Source organism: Nyctereutes procyonoides, unplaced genomic scaffold, assembly GCF_905146905.1.
Source record: "Nyctereutes procyonoides isolate TBG_1078 unplaced genomic scaffold, NYPRO_anot_genome, whole genome shotgun sequence".
Classification (NCBI taxonomy): Eukaryota; Metazoa; Chordata; class Mammalia; order Carnivora; family Canidae; genus Nyctereutes; species Nyctereutes procyonoides.
In genome coordinates, this window is record NW_026575146.1 from 72486216 (window position 1) to 72510206 (window position 23991).

General features: G+C 57.2%; 2 protein-coding genes across 7 annotated transcripts in view; one reads left to right on the top strand and one right to left on the bottom strand.

Annotated features, from left to right (window-relative positions):
* The first annotated feature begins 233 nt into the window (after window positions 1-233).
* On the top strand, window positions 234-15630 carry KCNC3 (potassium voltage-gated channel subfamily C member 3). Its single transcript, XM_055311707.1, is given in 6 exon segments — window positions 234-1118; window positions 5267-6374; window positions 7848-8039; window positions 8315-8334; window positions 8336-8441; window positions 12606-15630. Coding segments are annotated over 6 exon segments (2448 nt in total). The 3' UTR covers window positions 12743-15630.
* Window positions 15631-16550: 920 nt separating this feature from the next.
* The window catches only part of MYH14 (myosin heavy chain 14), a 99880-nt gene continuing 92439 nt past the window's right edge, over window positions 16551-23991 (bottom strand). For all 6 annotated transcript variants that reach the window (XM_055310862.1, XM_055310857.1, XM_055310858.1 and 3 more), the window contains 4 exons: window positions 22367-22575; window positions 19382-19490; window positions 17452-17624; window positions 16551-17314 (listed from right to left, as the gene is read on the bottom strand). In XM_055310862.1, coding sequence (XP_055166837.1) covers window positions 17164-17314; window positions 17452-17624; window positions 19382-19490; window positions 22367-22575 — 642 coding nt within the window. In that variant the 3' untranslated portion in view covers window positions 16551-17163. The remainder of the gene's footprint in view (window positions 17315-17451; window positions 17625-19381; window positions 19491-22366; window positions 22576-23991) is intronic.

Here is a 23991-nt window from a genome sequence, read left to right on the forward strand (position 1 = left end):
GCTTCACCTGCAGCCCCGCCCCGTCCAGCCAGGCGGTGTGGAGTCCCCGACCTCCTCGCTGCTTCAGCCCCACCCCACCCCTCCTAGGCCAATCAGTTCTGTTCCTCCACCTCCGCCCCCCCCCGCCGCGGCCCCGCCCCCTGCATCGTCGCCTCCTCCACCCAATCCCGGCTGCCTCTTCCCCTGCGGGCCCGCCCCCGACGTCCCGCCCCTCCCGCCCCGCCCCCCGTCCAATGCTGAGCTCAGTCTGCGTCTCGTCCTTCCGCGGGCGCCAGGGGGCCAGCAAGCAGCAGCCGGCGCCACCGCTGCAGCCGCCCGAGTCCCCGCCGCCGCTGCCCCCGCCGCCGTCACCGCCGCCGCTGCAGCAGCAGCAGTCTGCGCAGCCCGGCCCCGCCGCGTCCTCGGCGGGCCCCCCGGCACCTCGCGGGCCCGGGGGCCGGCGCGCCGAGCCATGCCCCGGGCTGCCGGCGGCGGCCATGGGGCGGCACGGCGGCGGCGGTGGCGACAGCGGCAAGATCGTGATCAACGTGGGCGGCGTGCGCCATGAGACGTACCGCTCGACGCTGCGCACCCTGCCGGGGACGCGGCTGGCCGGCCTGACCGAGCCCGAGGCGGCGGCGCGCTTCGACTACGATCCCGGCGCTGACGAGTTCTTCTTTGACCGGCACCCGGGAGTCTTCGCCTACGTGCTCAACTACTACCGCACAGGCAAGCTGCACTGTCCGGCCGACGTGTGCGGGCCGCTTTTCGAGGAGGAGCTCGGCTTCTGGGGCATCGACGAGACCGACGTGGAGGCCTGCTGCTGGATGACCTACCGGCAGCACCGCGACGCCGAAGAGGCGCTCGACTCCTTCGAGGCTCCGGACCCAGCGGGCGCAGCCAACGCCGCCAACGCCGCCGGCGCCCACGACGCGGGCCTGGACGACGAGGCGGGCGCGGGCGGCGGCGGCTTGGACGGCGCGGGCGGCGAGCTCAAGCGCCTCTGCTTCCAGGACGCGGGCGGCGGCGCAGGGGGTCCGCCAGGGGGCGCGGGCGGCGCAGGCGGCACGTGGTGGCGCCGTTGGCAGCCTCGCGTGTGGGCGCTCTTCGAGGACCCCTACTCGTCGCGGGCCGCCAGGGTGAGCGCGCTCTCGGAGCCCCCATCCCTCCCCCCTTTCCTGGAGATCCCAGCCCCTTAGGAGTGCCCATCGTAACCCTCAGAATCCCTTGGCCTGTCCCAGCCCCTCCTGGTCTTCCTGGTGTCTGGGCCTCCCAGTCTCTCTAGAAGCCTCTTTCTCCAACCCTGAGCCTCCTGTACTTTTCAGAACACACCCCCTCTCCCTGCCCTCCCCAGATCCTCAGAAGACGCTTCCGCAACCTTCAGAATCCCCCAGATCCCTCCAAACCCCACCTGGCTTCCCTAGGCTACCCAAGACTCTTAGAAACTTCTGCCCTGACTGTGAGTCTCCTGGGCTTCTCTAAACAACCTCACTCCCTCCTTTCCTGGACCCTTCTTAGACCCTCAGAAGAACTTTCTCCAGTCCCGAGTCTTCTGAGCCCCTGTAAATCCTTTCCACCCCTCTTGGTCACCCCTTACAGCCCCAGAGAACCCCTTTGCAGCCCTCAGTTTCTTGGACCATTCCCAGACCCTCAGAAGACCTCCCTCCTTAACCTTCAGTGTCCCAGACCCTGTGAACACTGCTCCTGCCTTTCCCTGCCCCCTGCAGCTCCTCTGAAGCCCCATCTCCAGCCCTGAGTCCCTCTGGTTCTCCCAACACCTCCCTGATTCTTTGTCCCTATGCCCCTCTCTCCCCGCACCTCCCCCTCTCTCCAAGTTTGAGGCTTCTGGCTATTTTTGAACCTGACTTCTGTTCTCAAAGTCTTAGAAGACTCTGCCTCAGTCTCAGAGCCTCCTGGGCCCCTGTGAATCCCCAAATCACTTGCTCTGGCTAGAACACTCCCCCCGCCCCTGCCCACTGCAACACGAAAGTCTTGGGGAGCCTTCCCTCCTGGGACCCTCCAATTCTATGTTCACATATCTTCCTGCATCCTTCACGCCAACTCCCATCCCAAGGACTTTCCCTATAAAGCTCCAGACTTCCCCCAAGCCTTTCACACTCCTCCTCAGTGTCTCCAGAAGAGTCTTGAGCCCCCATAATATGTCTTTCCTCTCCAGAAGCTCCCATATGCCTCCTTCTTCATCCACAGATTCTCCCAGCTTCTTCTCCCTTCCCACTCTTTATCTACTGGGATCCCCCATCCAGAGCCCTCCAGGTCCTTTTCCAAGTCAATCAACTGACTTTTCTTCCTGTTCCAGAACTTTACGGAACCTCAATCTTTGGGCCTCCCCCCCCGTCCCCCCCCCATCACCAAGTTATCTGTCCCCAAACTTCTCAAAATAGCTCCCAATTCTTTCCACTCTGCCTTGGTATCTTTCCACTGGCCCCTACCCCAGCCCTGCTCACTCCCCCGTTCCCAAGCTCCAGACACCCCCACCATCCAAAGCCCAGGACTGGGCCCCTCTGCTCCCAAAGTGAACTGGAGAGCCCACACTCTACCCTTATCTTCCTCAAAATCTCAGATTTCCCCCCCAAACTCCCTACATCTTTCCCCCAAAACTTCCCTCAAACATCTCTAACTTCCTAGATTAAATAGCTATCCTCTGGCTTGGTTCTCCCTTGAACCTCTTCCTCCTCCTAACTTCCTCCCTGTGTTGGAAGAGAGGGGGACCGTTCAAAATGGGGGGGTCAGAAAGAAGGGGAAAGAGGAACAACTCCGGGGCCCCCCTCCTCGCTTCCCAGGGACCCAAACACCCAGAGGAACCAGTCTGCCCCCTCCCCCCACCGTGCCTTGTCCTGGGCCGGGAAGGACGTGGAGCCGCAGTGCCGCATTCACGCCAGGGGAGGGAGCGAGGGGGGGGGCGGGGGCAGCCCAGTGGCACTGCATAAAGTTTGGTCCCGGGAAGCGCTGAGTAGGCGAGATTTGGGGTTGGGTGGGGGGAGGTGGGGAGGAAGAGGTTCCGAAGGGACTTGGCCCTAAATGCTTCCTCAGGCCTCTGAGTGGCCTCCTCCCCCAATGGCCTGGGGCGCCCTTCTCTCTGACCCCATTGAAAGGTGCTGAGGTGAGACTAGGTGTTCGGGACAGCTTGGGGGGGGGGTTGTCACTCACTTACTCCACAAATGGTTTTTGAGTATCGGCATTCCAAGTACTTTCCAAAGTACAAGTGAGCTAGCCTGACCGAGTTGGGAGCAGAGGCCAGTGCAACCTGGAGAGTATGGCCCTGTCTCATCCTCGATTCCCTCCCCGTCATTTTTCCTTTCCTTCTTAGAGGGATTCCTTACGCTCCTATCCCTTCGGCTTTGGAACCACCTCGGGCAAAGGGTTAAACCAGTCCCAACGCTGTCCAGCCTCACAGCTGCGCACTGCGACGGGTGCCCACCTTTTCTTCCTTGCCCCGGGAGGGAAAGAGTTAAAACTGGCTCGCGGCCTCCCGGCGGGAAAGCGGTGGCACTGCGGCTGCGCCCCGCCTGCTCAGCTCCGGCCCGGAAGGGGTTAAGGCCGCTTTCCGCCGCGGCGGCTGCGCACTGCGGCGGGGGAGCTGGCCGAGGTGCTGGCCGCCGCGCGCCCCGCCCCCCGGGCCGGCCGACCCGCCCCCACTGCGGTGCCGCAGCCTGCGCCGCGCACCCGGCTCGGAGGGGGCGGGGGAGCACCGGGCATGCGCTCTGCGGCGGCCTCTGGCCTCTTAAACCACTGCGGAGAAACGAGCAGGGGGGCGGGGCAGCGAGGGCCAGCGCTGACCCCAGCCCACTGTAGGGTCCGGGGGGGGGGCCCTTCTGCACTGCCCTGCAGTTCAGATTAAAGTTAAGCCCTCCCAATCCCAGACCCCGCCCCCCAGCCCTGTGGAGGAAGAGGAGCTGCTGAGGGCTTGTGCTGGCCCCCAGCCCACCCTCTGTCCAGGGTCCTGTCTGCAGTTGGACCCTGGGCTCCCGTTCGTCTCTGCATCCCTGATTAAAACTCAAGTTTCCTAGGCCCTCCTTCCTCTTCTGTCCATCTGACTAAAGCTCCTGTTTGCCCCGACACGCATCCCCTTCTCCCTCCAAGGCACTAACCTCACTCTTCCTCTCTCTGCATATTTGATAAAGCCCACTGTCATCTCCAGGGGCCAACTCTGTCCCCTTTCTTCTCGAAGATCTTGACCGCACCTCTTCTGCTCCTCAAGGTTTTCTTCAAAATCCACACCACTGCATGCAGGACTCTGGTCCTCCCCATCTTGAAATAACCCATGTGTGCCTCCCAAGGCCCTTCTCTGCACTTGTGGCTAAAGCCTCCTCACCTTGACTCTCCCTTCCTCTCCAGAGCCTGAAACCCCAAGCCTCCTTGCTTCTTTCCTTTTCATTTTTTGCAGACTTGACCCTTCGCTTCTTTTCCTATTTATGGCATTAACACTTGTCATTCCAGCCCTTTGCTGTCCTTCCTCGGTGAGGGCGATCCCAGCTTTCTCCCTTCTTTGGGGCCAGAACATTAGGGTCCTTAAGCCCTAGCTCCTCTCTGAAGGCCTTGACCTTGCCCCCCAATAACTGATGCCCACATACCCTAATAGGAGCTCAGACTTTCTTACTGAGTTCCAGACACTGGACCAAGCACTGTTTCTGGAATCAGGACTTTTGTATACTCATCTAATGTAATCCTCATAATAATCTGGCAAAAACCCCGAGGTTCGGGAAGCTTAATCTCCTTGCCCACATTAGGCAAAAGAAAAGCTGGATTCAAATCCAGGCTTTCTTAACCCTCTCAGGATTCTGCGTCCTCTGCCCACCTTCTCCCCTTCCCCTTCCCTTGGCTCCAAGCTGAGCTCCAAAGCCTCTGATACACAGAGGGTAAGTGGTCTTTGTCTCCTCCACACCCCATTCCATCCCTCCCCCCAAATCCTTGGACCCTGCTGGGGAGTCCTGAGATGGGCCACAGGGTGTGGGGAAGTGATCTGGGAGACAGAGTAAAGGACCAGAAATTGCTGTTTCCATGAAAACAGGTGCCCATCTGCTGCCACTGCTAGAGCCAGCTCCTATCCCAAACTGGGGAGAGCTGCCTCTGATCCTTTTCCTCCCCCTTCTCAAGCTAGAGGGGAGAGCAGGAGGCAGGCTGTGACAGAGGCACGGGGTTGCGACTCCTGGATTTCCCTGGAGTTTGGGGCTGGGAAAAGGGACAACTGGGAGGGTCTTGTGGATATGGCTGGTTGACCAGATGCGTGGGTCACCTTTTGCCCTCTCTCTCCTGCCCTGCCTCACAGTATGTGGCCTTCGCCTCCCTCTTCTTCATCCTTATCTCCATAACCACCTTCTGCCTGGAGACCCACGAAGGTTTCATCCATATCAGCAACAAGACCGTGACACAGGCCTCCCCGATCCCTGGGGCTCCACCAGAGAACATCACCAATGTGGAGGTGGAGACAGAGCCCTTCCTGACATATGTGGAGGGCGTGTGCGTGGTCTGGTTCACCTTCGAGTTTCTCATGCGCATCACCTTCTGCCCAGACAAGGTGGAGTTTCTCAAGAGCAGCCTCAACATCATCGACTGTGTGGCCATCTTGCCCTTCTATCTTGAGGTGGGACTCTCGGGCCTCAGCTCCAAGGCCGCTAAAGACGTGCTGGGCTTCCTGCGGGTGGTCCGCTTTGTCCGAATCCTCCGCATCTTCAAGCTCACGCGCCATTTTGTGGGGCTGCGTGTCCTGGGCCACACGCTCCGTGCCAGCACCAACGAGTTCCTGCTGCTCATCATCTTCCTGGCTTTGGGCGTGCTCATCTTTGCTACTATGATCTACTACGCCGAGCGCATTGGCGCCGACCCCGATGACATCCTGGGTTCCAACCACACCTACTTCAAGAACATCCCCATCGGCTTCTGGTGGGCCGTGGTCACCATGACTACCCTGGGCTATGGAGACATGTACCCCAAGACATGGTCAGGGATGCTGGTCGGGGCGCTGTGTGCCCTGGCAGGGGTGCTCACCATCGCCATGCCTGTGCCCGTCATTGTCAACAACTTTGGCATGTACTATTCGCTGGCCATGGCCAAACAGAAGCTGCCCAAGAAGAAGAACAAACACATCCCTCGCCCCCCGCAGCCCGGCTCTCCGAACTATTGCAAGCCTGACCCTCCGCCGCCACCCCCACACCACCCCCACCATGGCAGTGGCGGCATCAGCCCCCCGCCCCCCATCACCCCACCCTCTGTGGGGGTGACTGTGGCTGGGGCCTACCCAGCGGGCCCCCACACACACCCAGGGCTGCTCAGGGGGGGAGCGGGTGGGCTCGGGATCATGGGGCTGCCTCCTCTGCCAGCCCCTGGGGAGCCCTGCCCGTTGGCTCAGGAGGAAGTAATTGAGATCAACCGGGCAGGTGAGAAGGGTGCATGGGGGGCTGGTGGGAGGAGGCGGAGAGTTTTCCAGAGGGCAAGAGGTCACTGCTGAAGTTAAGAGAGATGGGGGGGAGGAGTTACAACAGACCAGAGAGGACAGACCAGAGAGAGGAAAGTGAACAGCTCTGGCTGAGGTCTATGAAAAGGTCCAGAAGCAGAGAGGTAGATTCTGTGCAAGAGACAGTTTTTGGGAGAGACAGACTTGCAGCCAGGATAAGATATTCAAGGGGACCAGGGAAGCAGAGTAATCAGCCTCAGGCGAGGGGAACTTAGATACAAAGAGAGAAGGGGGGTGCATCAAACAGGCACATAGGTCTAATGTGGGATTTACAGGCAGGCTGGGGACTTGGCCAAGGGACACCTGCACCATCTGCATCTTCCAACAATGACCCCGAGAATACAATCTAAAAGCGACAGGGTCAGAAACCAAGCACTCATCACTGAGAGCTGGAGACAGAGGACAGAGATGGAGAGAGGGGTTGGGGGGTCAGTGACTGAGAGTTCAGGTTCTAATAACAGTGAGGTCAAGAGAGGAGAGAAGACTTAAAACCCAGAGGTAGTTAGAGGCCGGGAAGATAGGCCCAGGGGGCAAGCCAGCCATGTGACAGTGACTTGGGACCCAGGGCCCTGTCTCTGGCCCTGCTGAGAGGGGTCAGAGATTTGCAGGAAAACTGCCAAGATGAAGAGGTAAAGTGAAGGAGACAAGGGAGAAGAAAGTTGATCTAGTGTTGCACGCATCCCCCTGCCCGAGAGTCTCTGTCTCTGAGGCGATGATTGGGGGCAGCAGTCCCCAGCGGGGAGAGGCTGGTGGGCCCCACCCCCATGACTTAAGTAGGTCAAGAAAGGGAGCTGGGCTGCCTAGCCCTCAACTTGCTCCCTCAGCCACTGACCCAGTTTCACACCAATTAAAAATAGCTTAAGTCAGAGCCTAGGGGACCCCTACCTCCCCCCCTCCCTCCTCTGTCACCTTCCCAACCCTTCCACACTGTGCCCTCTCCAGCACCCAACACCCTCCCTCAACAACTCCCTTCCGGGCCCCCACATGCCCCAGCGGTCCCTCCAAACCCATCCCAACCCATGCGCACTACCAACCCAGCACCCCAGGCCCCGTCCTGCCCTTCCCAGCACCCACCACCTGACCTGACCACCACTTTGGACCACTCAACACCCTCCATCCATACCCACCCCCAACCACCCTTCCCTATCCTTGTCCTTGCCAGCACTCAACACCCTCCCTCAATGACCTGCTCCCTAAACCCACCAGCCACGTGCCCCAACACCATCTTCCAAATTGTGCCCCTCCTGTCTCTGCCTTGAGACACCCTGCCCCTTGAGCCTCTCCATCCAGTACCCCACATTCTTCAACACCCTCCTTGCTCATCCCCCCAACACACACACCTTGGGTTCCACACCTTACTCTCTCCTTTGTGTGCCTGTTTGACCCTCGGGTGCAGATCCCCGGCCCAATGGGGACCCTGCAGCAGCTGCACTGGCCCACGAGGACTGCCCAGCCATCGACCAGCCCGCCATGTCCCCAGAAGACAAGAGCCCCATCACCCCTGGGAGCCGTGGCCGCTACAGCCGGGACCGAGCCTGCTTCCTTCTCACCGACTACGCCCCTTCCCCTGATGGCTCCATCCGGAAAGGTGAGGTGCCCTCCACGGCCCCCCCCCAACCCCGGGACCCTCCCTCCCTCTCTCTCCCTCCCTCAGGGGAGGGAGGAGGGGAAGATGAGGGAGGAGGTGCTGGACTTCCTTTCCCCATCCACTAGCCCCAAATTCCCTTACCTCCCAGACCCCCTTCCTCTCCTGCCCCCCCCCCACTCCCAGATTTCCTCACCACTGATCCTTCCCTGTCTTTATTCCATCTCCATCTCCCCCCACCCCACCCTGGACCCTCTGGCCTCTTCCCCCACCCCCAGCCACTGGTGCTCCCCCACTGCCCCCCCCAGACTGGCATAAGCCAGGGCCCCCAAGCTTCTTGCCCGACCTCAACGCCAACGCTGCAGCCTGGATATCCCCCTAGTGGACGAATCCCCTCCCCCCAGGGTAAGTAGCCTGCACCCTGTGATCCCCACCCCCTCCTGACTAACCCTTCGGAGAACATGCAGCCCCACTGACTGAGACTCCTGTCCCCTCCCTGTGAACAGCTCCATCCAGTTAACCTGCAGCCACGACACTGACCCCACACCCACCTGCTGAGAACTTTCCCTGCTCTCACTAACCCCTCAGAACTAACCCAGCCCTCCCCACCATGTGCCTGACCTCCCTCCCCTGCCCTCACGACTGTCACCCATCCTCACCCCCATCCACATCTCTCTCCCTGCCTCCCCCCCCCCCCCCCGGTGGTTTTCTTTTTTGTTTTGTTTTATTTTTATTCAACTAAGAATAAACTAAGGAGACTTCTGGGTGCAGGATGGGTGAGGAAGACTCAGTCAGTCATCCAGTCGCTTGTGAATTGGCCAGTGCTTACAGGGTCCCCGCTGGGCACTGGCAGGCATGATGCTAGGCAAAGGGAATCAATAGGGAAAAAACCAGCCCCACTGCCCCCGGCAGAGGCAGCCACCACTCTAGAATGTCCCAATTTGAGGGGACATAATGTGGAAGTGGAGGTAGCACAGGGATATGCAGTAAGAGGAACACGCCAAAATCCCCAGGGTAGGAGGGAAGTGGCAGGGAAGGCTTCCTGCAGGAACTGATGTCTGAGGTTCTAATGTCAGGTGAAAAAGTGATACCATTAGACGGTAGTGACCAGAGGGACAAGCACCAGCAGAGCTGAGGAGACTGGGGACTGGCAGGTAGACATGAGGCGGGAAAGCAGGGCCAGGTCAAAAGGCCAGGGCCTTGTTCAGGGACCCCGGGAGGGCAGGTCAGCTTCTGGGCTGCATGCAGATGGACTGGAGGCAGGAGACCAGAGGCTGGGAGGCTGGAGAGGAGGCTGAGATGAAGGTCCAGGGGGAGGAGGCCTCCTGGGCCCGGTTTGGGGCTGTGGGGATGGAGATGAAGGGACAAGGTAGAGGCAGGCAGGGATTGGTGGGGGGCAGGAGAGACAGGGCTGGGGACTGGGGGGCAGGAGACAGGATAGAGCCTCAAGGTAGTAGAGGAATCTTTCAACAGTCAAGCATTTATCTCATGCCAGGAAGTTCACGCGTATTCTCTAGTCCTCACAGCGACCCTAGCTAATGCACAGAGTGGCTTCATCCCTCCCTCCCTCCCTCCATCCATTGAGCACCTCATTACTGAAGGCACAGTGCCAGGCACTGGAGATTTGGCAGAGCACAGAGCAAGAATCTGCCGTCACGGAGTGTTCACGCTAGAGCACGGATTGGCACACTTCAGCCCACGGGCCAGGTCTGCCAGCAGGCTGTTTTGTAAATAAAGCTTTATTGGAACACAGCCACTGTCATGCTGTGACAGTAGAGTGGAAGAGTTGCCACGGAGAACGGGTGGCCCAAAGAGCTGAAAATCTTCAGTCATTGGCCATTTGCAGGAAAAGTTTGCCACCCCCTGATCAGAGGCAGCAGAAAATCAAACAGATGAGTGAACCAGAGAATTACTCTGGCCACTTGAATGAGGGGGTCTGCAGAGGCCTTTTTGCGGAGGTAACACAAAACCTGAATGGTAAAAAAGGGCCAGCCGGGCAGAAGGAACAGCAAGTGCAAAGGTCCGAGGATACTGAGGTGGGGTGAGCTTGGTTTGTTAAAGGAATAGCAATGAGGGAAGTGTGGCTGGAACTGAGTAGCCGAGGGGAGAGGGGTGCCAGAAGGGGTGCAGACAGTATGTGGGGGAAGGATCCTGAGAGGTTTTTCTGACCTTGAGGAGACGCTGTATTTGATCTTCAAACTGATGGGAAGCCACCTGGAGCCACTTGATCTATCACTTAGCCCTGTGGAAACTTCTTTAGAAATAGAGAGAGATACCCCAGGGAATCCCTGCCTGCAGCCTAGGAAGCTGCTGTAGTGGGACTTGGGGAGCCTCTGGGCACATCCTTGTCTCAAGCTCTTTGTTTCACAGAAGTTTCGGGGGCAGGGGATGAGCAACCCCAGCCACAGAGCAGATAGCAATGAGAACCCAGGCTTCCAGGCTCCTACTCCAGAAGGGACTGTGGCTCTTCTCGTTCCACCCTCCCCCACCCCCAATTCATCCTCCATTTTCATCTCATCTCCCCTTCCCTGCTCCCACCTCACCTCTCCCCCTGCTTGTACCCCATCCTGTTCACCCTTCGTCCTCTACCCCCAGGTCTGGATGGGCCCCCAGAGAATTGAGGGGCAGAGGGAGGGGGGAGGATTTGGGAATGGGAGGGAGGGTAGAGTGGGGGTGGGTGGGTGGAGGTCTCTGCTTCTTTTGCCTCTGATGCCAAAATCCATTCATTGAACTCAAATAATGGCTGGAGCTGATGGGGCTGACTTCTCTGCCCCAGGGTCCTGGATCCCTCCCTACTCCTTCCCTTCCAAGCTTCTCTCTTTCTTTCCATCCTTCCTGGGTGATCCCACCACTGTTGTTCCCCCCCCTTCTCCCAAGACCCTTCCCTGTGGCCCCATTACCCTTGACCCTTCCTTTCTCTGTCTTCTCTCTCCAACCACCTGAGTCTAACACTTGACACCTGTTCCTTCTTCTTCCCCATCCTTCCCCCTCCTCCCTTCCTTTGTCCTCCTACTCATCCCTCCCCCTCCTCCCTTCCTTGGTCTTCCTCCCCATCCCTCCCCCTCCTCCCTCCCGTGGTCCTCCTCCCCCTCCCTCCCCTTCCCTCCCCCTCCTTCCTTCTTTGGTCCTCTCCCCATCCCTCCCCCTCCTCCCTCCCGTGATCCTCCCCCCATCCCTCCCCATCCCTCCCCCTCCTCCCTTCTTTGGTCCTCTTCCCCACCCCTCCCCCTCCTCCCTTCCTTAGTCCCCCCTCCCAGCCACCCCGGAAGCTCCTCCCATATTTGATGTCTCTGGCCGCCCCCATTTCACTGCTCCCCTCCCCCGGAAAGCACCAGAGAGGAGGAAGAGATTCCGGCGTTCCTCTGTCCCCCCAACAGTGAGGCTGTGTTGGGGGGTTCCCCCTGACCACCCTTCCCCCTCCGTGACTTTGTGTATTTCTGTCCCCAGCTCTTGTCACCGCCTGAGACCTCGCGAGACCCTCGGTCCCCCCCTGCCCCTTCCCCCCAGGTTAGCAATTGGGAATGGTTGGGAGGGGGTGTCCCCAAGATACTGGGTTTCCAACCCCCCACCCCCCAGGCCCTCTCTCCTCTGGTCAAGACACCCTCATCCAGACAGACCTCTTGGCATCGCCTAGAAAAGCACTAGAACTTCTCCCCACCAGACACTGGCAGGACTCTGAGGTCTTCCCAAGCTTTTGAGAAACCACACACTTGCTCCCCAATCTTAGACCCTTTTGGCCATCAAGACCCTGTTAGAACCTTCCCATCAGAAGGTTTCCACCTCAAGGCTTCATGACCCTTTAAAGATACCCCATTACAACCTCCAGGTGAGCTTTGCCCCTCTCAGACTGCTCTCCCGCCCCCCCACCCTGGGGGCACTGCCAGCTTTTGCTCCTTCCCACCCCTCACGGCCCCATCACCTGCCTGTCCTTTCCCCACCACTAGGTCAGCCCCCACCCGAGCCTCCCCTCCGGCTGCTCCCCCTACATGCATTCCACCGAGCTCCCTCCCCATGCCCCTGCTGCCCACCATCTGCCTCGCTGCCCCCCACCTTTTTGCCTCAGATAAGGGGGGCCAACGGGGGAGGGGGAGAGGAAGGGGAGGGGTGGGCTTCGGTGGGGTGGGGGTGCGGGAGGCTCGGTGGGCACCACCCTGCCTCCTAACCCTGAGTCTCTCCCCCCTCCCCATGTCTGAACCTTTCTCCTTGATGCTGACTGTCCGATTTGTTCACCTCTCTCCCTTCATCTCCTTGGTCCACCTCTGTCCATCTCTCTGCCTCTGCCGTCTGTCTTGTCCGTCTTGGTGTCTGTCTGTCTCTGTCATCCCTTCTGTCTCCCTCACCCCTGTCTCCCTGTCTCTATCCCTGACCCTCTCTCTACTTACCTTTCTGTCTCTTGCCTGTTCCTCTCTCTCTCTCTCTCTCTCTCTCTCTCTCTCTCTCTCTCCATCTCCTGTCCTTTCTGGCCATCTCTCCCCTGCTTCCCTGCCTCGGGGTCTCTCTGTCTGTTGGGTCCTCCCCCTGCACCCCCATCTTCATGCTTCCTCCTGTGTTTCTGACCCCTCCCCCCAGGTTACGAGAAATCCCGCAGCCTGAGCAGCATCGCGGGCCTGAGCGGGGTGTCCCTGCGCCTCGCGCCCCTTGCCACTCCCCCTGGCTCTCCCAGGGCCGCCCGCCGCGCTCCCCCAACCCTGCCCTCCATCCTCTAGCGCTCCCCTCCCCCCCGTGGGGGGACTGGGGGTGACAGGGAAGAAGGTCAAAGGAGCTGGGGGTGGGGGGTGGGGGAAAGGGTTTTTTTTTAAAAAAAATCAAAAAGTCATTAATAATATGCAACCGAGACGACGACGCCAGCAGACACCCCCGGACCCCTCACCCCCACCTGGGCCCCCAGGATGGAGGGGAAGGAGCCAAAGTCAAGCCCCGCCCCCAACTCTTCCCCCCCTCCAAATAAAAAGCCTTCTCAGGTCTCCATGAGCCATAGGACATCCCGCTCCCATAAACTCCTGTAAATACGTCCAAATTATGCCAATTACATTTTGGGGCGCCTCTTCCCTATTCTGCATGCCTCCCTCAGCCTGGACCCCCCCTTCCAACTCCACCTCAGCAATAAGCCGCCAGGGGCTGCATGCCACGCCATTGAGGGAAGGGGCACTCTGGGAAGGGGGCAGGGACCTCAAGGGGGTCAGGAGGGTCTCCTCGCCTTCTACCCTTCACCCCAGGAGGGCAATCCATCACATTGATGTAAAAAATATATTAGCAACAATGTGGGGGAAGGAGGTATAGTCACTCAAGCCAAAAACAACAAAATGAGCTGAGCTCAGATGGTAGGAGCAGAGGCATGGGGGGTGTGCTGTGGACAGCTGCTCCCTCAGCCTTTAGGGGGATCCCTCTGATGAATATGACCCTTTCATCCCTCCACACCCCCACACCCCCAAGGGATCTGCTCGCCTCTGTTCTTGCTGCATGGACTCAGACCTCCCATCTCAGAATTTCTGGGATGATCTGACCCTAGCACACAAAATTCCCCCAACACCCCCTCCAGATGACCAGGACATGAGACCTGCACCAGGATTCCTGAGACCAACCCTGGCACCCCACATCCCCTAAATCCCCACCAGGTCCTGGGACTTCACCTCTGCATACAGATGCTGCCCCCCCCCCAAGCCCCACCCCACCCATTTGCCTGGACTGCATCCCAGCACTTCAAACCTCCAAGACTTGACCCAGCCCTTCAGCCTTTGGGATGCTCCAAATCCTTCCCACACTTGGACATTTCTTGGACACCCCCAAATCCTCAGGCCTCCCCCCCCACCGATGTCCCAAAATTTCCGACATCAAACATCCACCTCAGGTTCTCCTGATGCTAGAATTTCCAGGATAGGCTCAACCTGTCGGCAATTCCAGGGAACCAGACCTTCTCCCCGGCATCCCCTTTCTTATGCCTAGCCCTGCCTCCTCCAAGAGCCCCTCCCCTTCAATGGTGCCCAAAAGGGACCCTCTTCATGGACATCAGTGTTTCCCAGAGGGTTATATTTGTACCCGTGGTGATGCGCTAAGGTTTTAGGCAGTACAGGACACTTAATCTAAAAAGTTTTGTCTTTTACGGCATCTTGCTCAAAGCCGGTAAGTCCAGATACTGCTGCCTGGCCCAGACACCATTTATTTAGGGTAGAGTGTTTCCACTTAAAGCAGAGGCTGTGCCCCCCGTGAAGGGACACTGGAACATATCAGAAGCTCGGGAAACGACAAGCCTACCGGGGCTGGGATGCCAGCCCACCCTTCCCCGGCATTCCTCATCCTGCCATGCTCGCGGGTGGAAGATCATTTCTCATATCCCATCCTGGCTCAAGGATGCGCTACCTCCCCCAAGCCCAGAGACCGCACCGGTCCCAGAATCCTTAGAGGGGACTCCCCCACCTTTTGGAGCTGGAGGCCCACGGAATTAGCAACCTCCCTCCCTTTGCTCCCATGGCCTCAGGAACCCCCCCCCAACCCACCTGAGGGTTGGGGGGGTGTCACTGAGGACGATTCTTGATGCAACGATTCCTATGCAAGGGGCATTTTGAGTCCCCCCCATCCTTCCCTCGGACCCTAAACCCTGGTGAATCAGGGGTGAGGGGTGGGGCAGGTTCTGGTGGGAGCGGGGTGGGACGAGGCAAAGGGCTAGGGGCTCCAGACACCAGGGTATGGGGGTGGGGACTGATCATATTGCCAAAGGGTTTAACTTCTTAAAAAAAACAAAAACAAAAAACATAGCCCCCAGATTCCTCTAACCCTCACGGAAGCCGGAAGCCGAACAGTGCGGGGAAAGGGCGTGAGGATCTTTTCTAAAGGGTACAGACCTCTTCCCAACGTCTCCCCCTGCTCGCCAATCTGCCACACGTACCCAGCTTTTTAGTTCAGCTTTTAAAAGTAATCACAACCATAAACCTTTACAAAACGTGACTCACGTCCCTCACCGCCACCTCCACCCCAATCCCCCAAGTCAACAGTGTGGGATTCGGGGAGGAAGAGAGAGAGCGCTAAAGGGACACCATCCGAGTCCCGCTCCCCTTTTCTCCCCGGCCGCCAGGGTGCCTGCAACTACACGCATGCGCTGCATGACGCGCTCCCCACACGCATGTCGCGCCCCTCCTGCGCTCCGGGAACGCACGGACACGGGGCGGGGGGCGGGGCGATTGGGGAGGAACGGCCGGCAGGGGGTCCTCCTGAGTTCCGCGGCTCCTCCTCCCCATCACACACAGCAATAAGATTCTCTCACTCAAACGTGGGCGGGGCGGGCCTGGCCTGTCGGAAGTGGGAGGTGGGAGGAGTGGCGAGGGGGGCGCTCTCAGGGATGGGGGCGGGTGTCCGGAGTCAGTGTGGGGAGGGGAGGTCTGCAAAATCGTCCAACTCTGGTGCTAACGGCGGGTCTTCTCAGCCCACCCCCAGGGCAGGGAGGGAGGGGTCGGGATGGCCCCTCCCCCAAGTCTCCCCCACGCCCACCCTGGGTGCATGAACCGCCCAATGCAGAAGCTGCCGCATGTCACCTGCCCTCCCCAAACAAAAAGTGTCATGCCCCCTCCCCCCCCACCTTCTCACTTCCCACCAAAATAAAAGTTTCCTTTTCATTTACAAGGTGCATCCTGTTTGCTGGGAGGGTCCCCTGATCTGTGCCGGGATGGGGGCTATGGGAGCAGACAGAGGGGTTGGGTCTTCAAGAGCACGGATCATACTCAAGTAGCAAGGGTGTGCACTCTGGGGGGCCAGACACCCTCTTGATCACTGGTTCTCACCTTGTGATTTTTCTGGAGGGTGAAAAATCACAAGGGCCTGCCTCAGTCTCCCTGATGGTAAAAATGGGGATCCACACCCTTAACTTGAAACTGAGGGCACCTGGTAATATGAGCTCTGAGGTGAGGGTGACGACCAGGAGAGGGGTAGAGCTGAGTCTTCAATTAGACATTAGGGGCCGAGGACCACACGCTCCACATTGGCCTACTCTGAAGCCAAACTATGGGTTCATCTGCTTGGTAGCTGTGTTTTGGGGTGTCTCAACCTCTTTGGGCTTGTTCCCACCACTCACAGGGCAGGAGGGAGCGATCTATTCATTCAGCAAATATGTGAGTCCCAACTACAAGCCAGGCAAGTTCTAGGTGCTGTGCGGAAGGTTGAGACGAGTGTCCCACGTTTTGCCCATGTTCAGCTAAACAAAGGATCACTATGCAACAGATGGCTCAGCAGTCACTCTGTCACCGTTTTTGCAAAGACTTGAGGGTCAGCCAGAGCGAGGCATCGCTCCTGCCACTTCCTGGGAGGCGTGGAGCAAGGGACAGAAGAGTGCAGCCTCATTTGCCCATCTGTATAATGGCGGGAACACCTGGGAAGGAAGGTGAAATGGGGCTCCCAACACTGGCCAGCTGTGATCGGAACCAGCAGACTGTCCCACCTGCTGCCCCGGCAGGTGGGCTGAAGGAGCCGGTGCGCTCCTGCCCCATCAGAGATCCCCGTGCAAGAACACACACAGCCCCAAGGCAGTCTGGTTGGGGTCGGAGTTTATTTCTGTCAGAGCCTGGAGGCTGGGAGGATAGGGGGCCTCGTCCAGCCCCCACAGGAAACTCTAACCCAAAGTTGATCACACAAGAGCAACCAGAGGGAGGGCAGAGCATTGAGGAGGGGGGAGCTGATTTCCTTATCCCGCCCCTCTGCAGGGGTCGGTCTGGTGGAGACCTGGGGCTCAGGCTGCTATCACTCAGAAGTTCAGGGGTCAGTGGCTAAGTGGAGAGAGAGAGGAAGGGGGAGTGAGAGGAGGGGGGAAAGGAATGAGAACCCTAGCTTTGGACGGCAGGGGAGCCACAACTGAAGGATGTTGGGGAGCCCTTTGGGACCACAGCTTTGCCTACTCCACCTGGATCTCCTTCCCAGCAAGAGCCCCGGTCCTCGTCTCCCTGCTTGCCCGGAGGGTTTAGGGGTTCACAGGAGGTCTTGGTGCCGACCCCCGCCCCACAGGGTTGATAAGTGCTGCAGCGCTAGAGGGCGGCACCATTTCCAAAGTGCTAGAAGCTGGAGGGAGGGTTCCTGGGGCGGGTGCCAAGGGTGGCCAGGGGCCAGGGAGGGAGGGGCCACAGCTGAGGACTGGGGACGGGTGGGGTCACTGCGGTTGGGACACCGGGGGCCCTTCGGGCTCTGGGGGCGGCCCGGCCCCAGGCTCCGCCTCCTCGACCTCCTCTTCTGATGCCACGCCCTCCTCCAGCCTGAAGACCTGGCGCACAGTGCGGGTGGTGAAGGTGAGGGGACCGCGCCTGCAGGGAGGAGGGGAGACGGACAGACAGAAGTTAAAGGAGGGCGAGGGGGGGAGGAGGCGAGGGAGGGGGAAAGACCACAAGGGCGGAGGGCGGAGGGCAGGGGCAAGTGGGTGTGCATGCGCAAGCAGCCCTACCGGAGCCGGTTCCTCAGCGTGTTCAACTCGCGGTTCATGGACTCCGAGGCCTCTGTGACATCTTCTAGCTCGTGCTGCAGCCTCCGGCGGACCGACTGAGCCCGGGACGCCTCCTCCTCGGCCTCCTCCAGCTGCCGCTTCAGCTGCTTCACCCGGAGGTTGCTTTTCTCCAGCTTGGTGGGTGCAGAGGGCGGGGTTGAGTGTGCAGGGGCCGTCCTCACCCTCTCTCTTGGCCCCCAGAGCCCAATCCCCTCCTGCTCCCCCCACACATTCTGTGCCTTGCCTTCTGTTCATGCTTTGTTCTAGATCCTTTTTTTAAAAAGTATTTTATGATTTATTCATGAGAGACACAGAGAGAGGCAAGAGACATAGGGAGAGGGAGAAGCAGGCTCCCTGAGGGGAGCCTGATGCAGGACTCAATCCCAGGACCCTGGGATCAGGACCTGAGCAGAAGGCAGACACTCAGCCAGTGGGCCACCCAGGTGCCCATTCCATCCTCTTGCCAGCCTCCATTCCAGCTTCAAGTGTGAGGCTGTCCCCCACTTGGCCTCAGAGGGGTATGTCCATGCCCAGAACTGACCATGTCTCTCCTCTGCTCAAAGCCTTCCCGTGGCTCCCCAGTGGCCCTCAGACAAGACCCTATCCCTTCAGGCCATGCAGGGTCTTCTTTCGATAAACCCATTGGCCAGGTCATCTTCACTAAGACCCTCCCCAAAGCCCTCTATCTCCATGAATGGGACACTCATGATCTGCCTCCCACCAACCCCTCTGGCCTCATTTCTTATCACTCAACCTTCCTTCCCCATTCTCTCCAGCCACACGGCTCTTTTTGCACCCCCACGGCCTTGGACCTACTGTTCCCAACCTCTGCCTGACTCTTTCTCTCCCTTCAGTTCTCAATTCATATGTAAGCTCCTTAGAGAGGTCTTCCTGACCTCACTCCCCTACCCCCAATCTACAGAGTATTCCCTAATCCTCTCCCATCTCCTCTCTTCATTCTCTTGTTCCTTCATAGCCCTTCAGTCTGTCATCATCTTTCCTTATTCATAGGTTTGTATCTTTCTTTTCCTATGCTACAAATGTGAATGCAGGAACCTTCTCTGTTTGTTCACAACCCTATCTCCAATGCCAAACACAGCAATGGGTACCTGATAATTGTGGAGTGAAAGGCGAATAAGCTGCAGCTGAGCTTTTAAGGGCACGGCGACTCTGTCTAGAGTCAGACAGATCTGATGCAGGCTCTGTCTCTACTAACTGTGTGACTTTGGCACAAATTGTGTCCCCTTTCAAAGTTTCTATTTTCCCACCTGTGCCTTGCAGCTGGTGAGAGAACGCAGACATCTATACATAAATATTTTGAAACCACGTGGCACAGTACTTGGGGCACAGATGCTGCTCTGTAAATAATCAAGAGCACAGACTCTGCAGCCAGAGTCCTGGGGTTTGAACCCAGACTCCATCTCTTATGAGCTCAGTAATTTGTACAAGTTCTTTCACCTTTCTGTGCCTCATTTTCCTCACCTGAATAAGAGGGAAAAGACTAGTAAACCACCTTGTAGGGTTCTGATAAGAACTAAATGTACTACACATTATGTCTGTTGCACAGAGCCCAGCACATAGAAGGCACTCTGTAAACACTACATGTTGTGATTTTAGCCCCAGCCTCGCCTCTGGGTAGGGTTTCACTTCTTCCTTCTCTCTGGTTGCCTCAGCTCCCCACCAGGACCGTGCCTAGGTTCCACAATTTAGATTCTTTGCAGAGTCACTGATTCTAGATCTATGCTGCTGCACCAGGATGGTGGCTGCAAGTTGCCTCTTGTGATGGGAACGCAGTGCCTCCATGGATGGGATGGGCTGTCTCTCTGTCAGTGGAGACCATTCCTGCCCCCCGCCCCCCACTGCTCCCCCAAGACTGATGTCAACTGCTCACCTGGTCCCGGAGCTGGTCAGCCACCCTCCGCTCCTCCTCCACTTGGAGTACCACCTCTTTCAGCCGCTTCTCGGCCCTGCGCACCAACTTGCCTGAGAGGATGCGCTCCCTGGAGAGAAGCATGAAGGAGACAATCAGGAGAGGCGGGCCAGTGGGGTTCTGTCCCCTCAGCCTCGTCCAATGGCTGCCATCCTGTTTTTGGAATGGCCTTTTTCCCTCTTTCCTACCTTAAAGTGGCTCCCACAAGCTACTCAGGCTAGACAAGGTTCCCAGGCTTCTGACTCCAGGGCATCTAGTTCTTGACTTGAAACCAAGATGCCTTGCATTCTTAAAAGTGTCTCCACGCCTGAACCAGTTCACCATACCCCACTGCGCACTCCTAGACCTCCTCTCAGGGAATTGACTCACTGACCACCAGGCCCAGGTGAGATCTGGGGTGTGATCCTTGCCTCTTCTCTCCTGGCCCCATGACCAGCCTGTCAGCACCCAAACCCCATCCTATTGCCCCCTAAACTCTGTCCTGTCCCCTCCTTTCTGTCCTCTAGCCCGCAGCTCAACCCTGTATTCTCCCACCTGACCTGGCCTGTCCCTTCCTTCTCAGCTCCCTTCTGCACTGTCCACAAGTATGTGGGTGACATTCTGGAAGCCCAGAGCTCCCCCCTCAGCTCCCCTGGCTGCTTCTCCCCTCTCTCACATACATGCTTTCCCTGGACACACCCATCTGCATCCCAGGTCCCCACGCCCAGCAAGGGCCCCATGACTGCTAAATCTAAATCTTCTGGGCTCCGGCCTGGATCGGCCCCCAGCCTGGGCCGTCCACCAGACCCCACACAACCCTCACATTCTTCACTAGGCTCCATGCCTTCTCCCTAACCTGCTCCTCCTCCTGCTTCCCATTGCTCCACCTACATCTGCAGGTCACACACCATAGCCATTTTCACCTCTTCTCCCCTCAAAGCCTATCCCTCCCCCTCCCGAATTTCCCCATCCCCGGTGTGGTCCCGGCTCATCTGCCCTCTCCTGCATGGACCATCACACCTGGGGTGAACTCCACATGATGGGGCCCCTAGTGATGGGCAGTGGTTGGCAGCCACCACTGTACACAGCAGCCCCAGATGTGCTGAGGGGAAGGCACAGGGCTGGGGGATGTGGGAGGGCTCCAGTCGTCGAAGGGGATGCAGTGGGGGAGGCTCATTTAGTTACAGATACCCTGGCCACTCCTTGCTCCCAGGGTGACTCTGAACAGGTCCTTAACACCCTCTGAGCCTCAGTTTCTCCATCTGAATAATAGGACAGAGGAGAGCTCAGACCCGTGTATTCATCTGCCTCTGGAAGTCTTCCCTAGAGACCCTAAACTACATCTCCCATGAGTTCCTGGGCCACAGGCCAGGCCCTGGGATGCGAATACTTTCTCCCATGCCCGTCCAGGGCTGCTTCCCACTGCCTGTCCCTGACACCTCTCATGCTCATCATGTTCCCCAGTGAACTTGTTCCCCCCAAATTCACCAGGACTTAGCCCCAAACACTGCCCTCTTTCCTTTACACCCACAACAGCCTATCAGCTCTACCTCTTCTGCCTCCAACTTTCTTTTTCATCCCCTCCATCTGTGTCAATCCTCACACCCAAGCCCCAGCTCAGGCCTCATCTCCTGCCACCTGGACCATCACCCGGCCTCCTCCCCAGCTCCCAGTCTGACCTCTAGTCTGCTCCCAACTTGGCTCCAGGTGGACTTTCTACACCCTGCACTGGCCCTGCCCCTCCCCTGCTCACAACCCCTACCCCCATGGCTCCCCATATCCCCCAGATGGAGTTCCTCAACCTGGCATTCAAGGCTCTTGCCTCCCCATCCCTCTCCTGAGTCACAGGCTCCCAGGACCAGTCACACTCCTCCAAATGCCCTGATGGCTCCCATATGTGTCCCTAAGGTTGTTGCTCTGCCTGGGACAGAAATGGCCTCAGTTCTCACCTCTTTCTTTATCCTCCAGCCTTTGCAACAGGACTTTGCAGCTTCTCCCACCATGAGACAGAATCTATTTCACCATTCCCTTACATCTGAGCTGACAGAAATGCCACTGTACCCGTTCAAGTCTAGGCCCCAAGAAGCCTCTAACACTTTCCCTCAGTCTTGGAACCTGGGCTCTGCCATGTGAACAATTCTGGGCCAACCCAGAGCAGAGATAAGTTAGCCTCATTTTCCCAGGCATGGCCTTAGGCAATGAGAGCCCAACCAAGATCAGCAAATCCATCTAGTTGACATGGCTATGGATGTGTGAATGAAGCCCTCATGCTCAGATCAGCAAAACCTATCAGCCAGCCAAATACTCATGAGCAGTAATAAATGGTGGTTGTTTTAAGCCACTAAAATTTAGGGTTGGTTGTTATGCAGCCAGAGCTAACTGCTACATTACTGTTTGAAGATTTATTTATTTATTTATTTATTTATTAAGATTTTAATTATTTATTCATAGAGACACAGAGAGAGAGAGAGAGGCAGAGACACAGGCAGAGGGAGAAGCAGGCTCCATGCAGAGAGCCTGACATGGGACTTGATCCAGGGTCTCCAGGGTCACGCCCTGGGCTGTAGGTGGCGCCAAACCGCTGCGCCACTGGGGCTGCCCTGAAGATTTTTTTAGAGAGTGTGTGGTATCAGGGTGGAGCAGAGGGAAAGGGAGAAGCAGACTCCACACTGAGTTTGGAGCCCAACACGGGGCTTGATCCCATGATCCTGAGATCATAACCTGAGCCAAAACCAAGAGTCAGATGCTCAACTGACTGAGCCACCCAGGCGCGCCCCTACATTACTGTTTAAATCATATTCTTAGTGAGACTGTAGTTACTTGCAGCCTAGAGTATCCTAAAAAATATAGGAAATCAGCACTCATTAACATTATGATGCCTTTTGGATGTTTCGAAACAGCTCTCCTTCATCTCATTGACCAGAATGTGGGGATCACCCTCCAGCTGTGCCCTCTTCTCCCACCTACCTGCTCTCCTGCTCCAGCTGTTCCTCAGCCTGGGCCAGCTTGGATTCCAGGGCAGCAATGACCATCTTCTGGCGGGCCCGAGCCCCAGCATCCTCCTCACCTAGGCGCCCCCGGAGTTCCTGGATCTGCCGCTCCAGCTGCTGTCGCCCGCTCTCTGCCTTGGCTGAGAAACTACGCTCAGCTGACAATTCTGTAGTCAGTGATTCCACCTGTAGCAGTGGGAAAAGCAGAACTGTCATGGTGGAGTCTCAGAGGGAAGATGGTAGGTAAATTCAGGTACCTCCCACAATTAAATGAGTTGACAATTGTGAAGTGAACAGCACAGAGCCTGGTGCATACTAAATACCCAATAAATGTCAGCATGTATTTTTTCTGGTTGGCTTATCAGCCAACAGCAGTGCCAGCCCCAGGTTTTAACCTTTTGGATAGCTTTCTGCTATTTTAGTAAGTCCACAAGACTATCACAAACTTGTTTAAATGATATAAATTCTACCTTGGACTGTGAATGAGTCTATTTGAAAGGTTATGACACTTCTTTTCACACCAGGATCATCTGGGGAGCTTGCAAAAAAGATGAGGACTGCAGGTCCTGCTCTCCAGAAATTCTGCTTCTAGCAGATCCATGAATCTGCATTTTCAACAAGCACCTCAGGTGGTTCTGATACAGGTGACGTGTGGAATATTAAGAAATGCCAGCTCAACAAATAGCAGCTACTACATTGAGAATGTGTAAACACACCCCTAATAATAGTCCCTATTTATTTATTCAGCTCGTACTCCAAGTGAGGTCCTGTGCTGGGTCTAAGGAAGTGAGTCAGTTCCAGTCTGATTCATACTTTATTTCACTGTGTCCTCACAGGAACACATTGACATGGTGATTAGCATATGCTTTTAAAAAACTTTTTAAAGATTTTATTTGAGAGAGAGAGAGAGAGAGAGAGAGAGAGAGAAAGCAGGGGGAGGAGCAGAGGGAGAGGGAGAAGCAGACTCCCAACTGAGCAGGGGGCCCGACCTGGGATTTGGTGCCAGAACCTTGAGATCATGATCCAAGCCGAAGGCAGACACTTAACCAACTGAGCCACCCAGGTATCCCTATACTTTATTTTTTTAAAGGAGGCTCCAGGGATGCCTGGGTGGCTCAGCAGTTGAGTGTCTGCCTTTGGCTCAGGGAATGATCCCGGAGACCCGAGATCGAGTCCCACATCAGGCTCCCTGCATGGAGCCTGCTTCTCCTTCTGCCTATGTCCCTGCCTCTCTCTGTGTCTCTCATGAATAAATAAAATCTTTTCAAAAAATAAAGTAGGCTCCATGCCCAGTGTGGACCTTGAACTCATAACCCTGAGATCAAAACCTGAGCTGAGATCAAGAATCAGACACTTAACTAAGTCACCCTGGTGCTCCGAAGCTGCTGTCGTTTTAAAGCTACCTGGGTTGGCATACTTTGTTATAGCTACCCTAGGAAACTAATATAATTATTAATGAGTATTGAAATCACTGTGAATTGATGGATTTAAACAGATTAGATACATTTAAAGCAGTTGTGATTATTATCCTTGTAGAAACTCCAATGGCTCCATCTGTGGCCACCAGGAACCTCTCCCGGTTGATGTCTAGGTGCTTTCTGG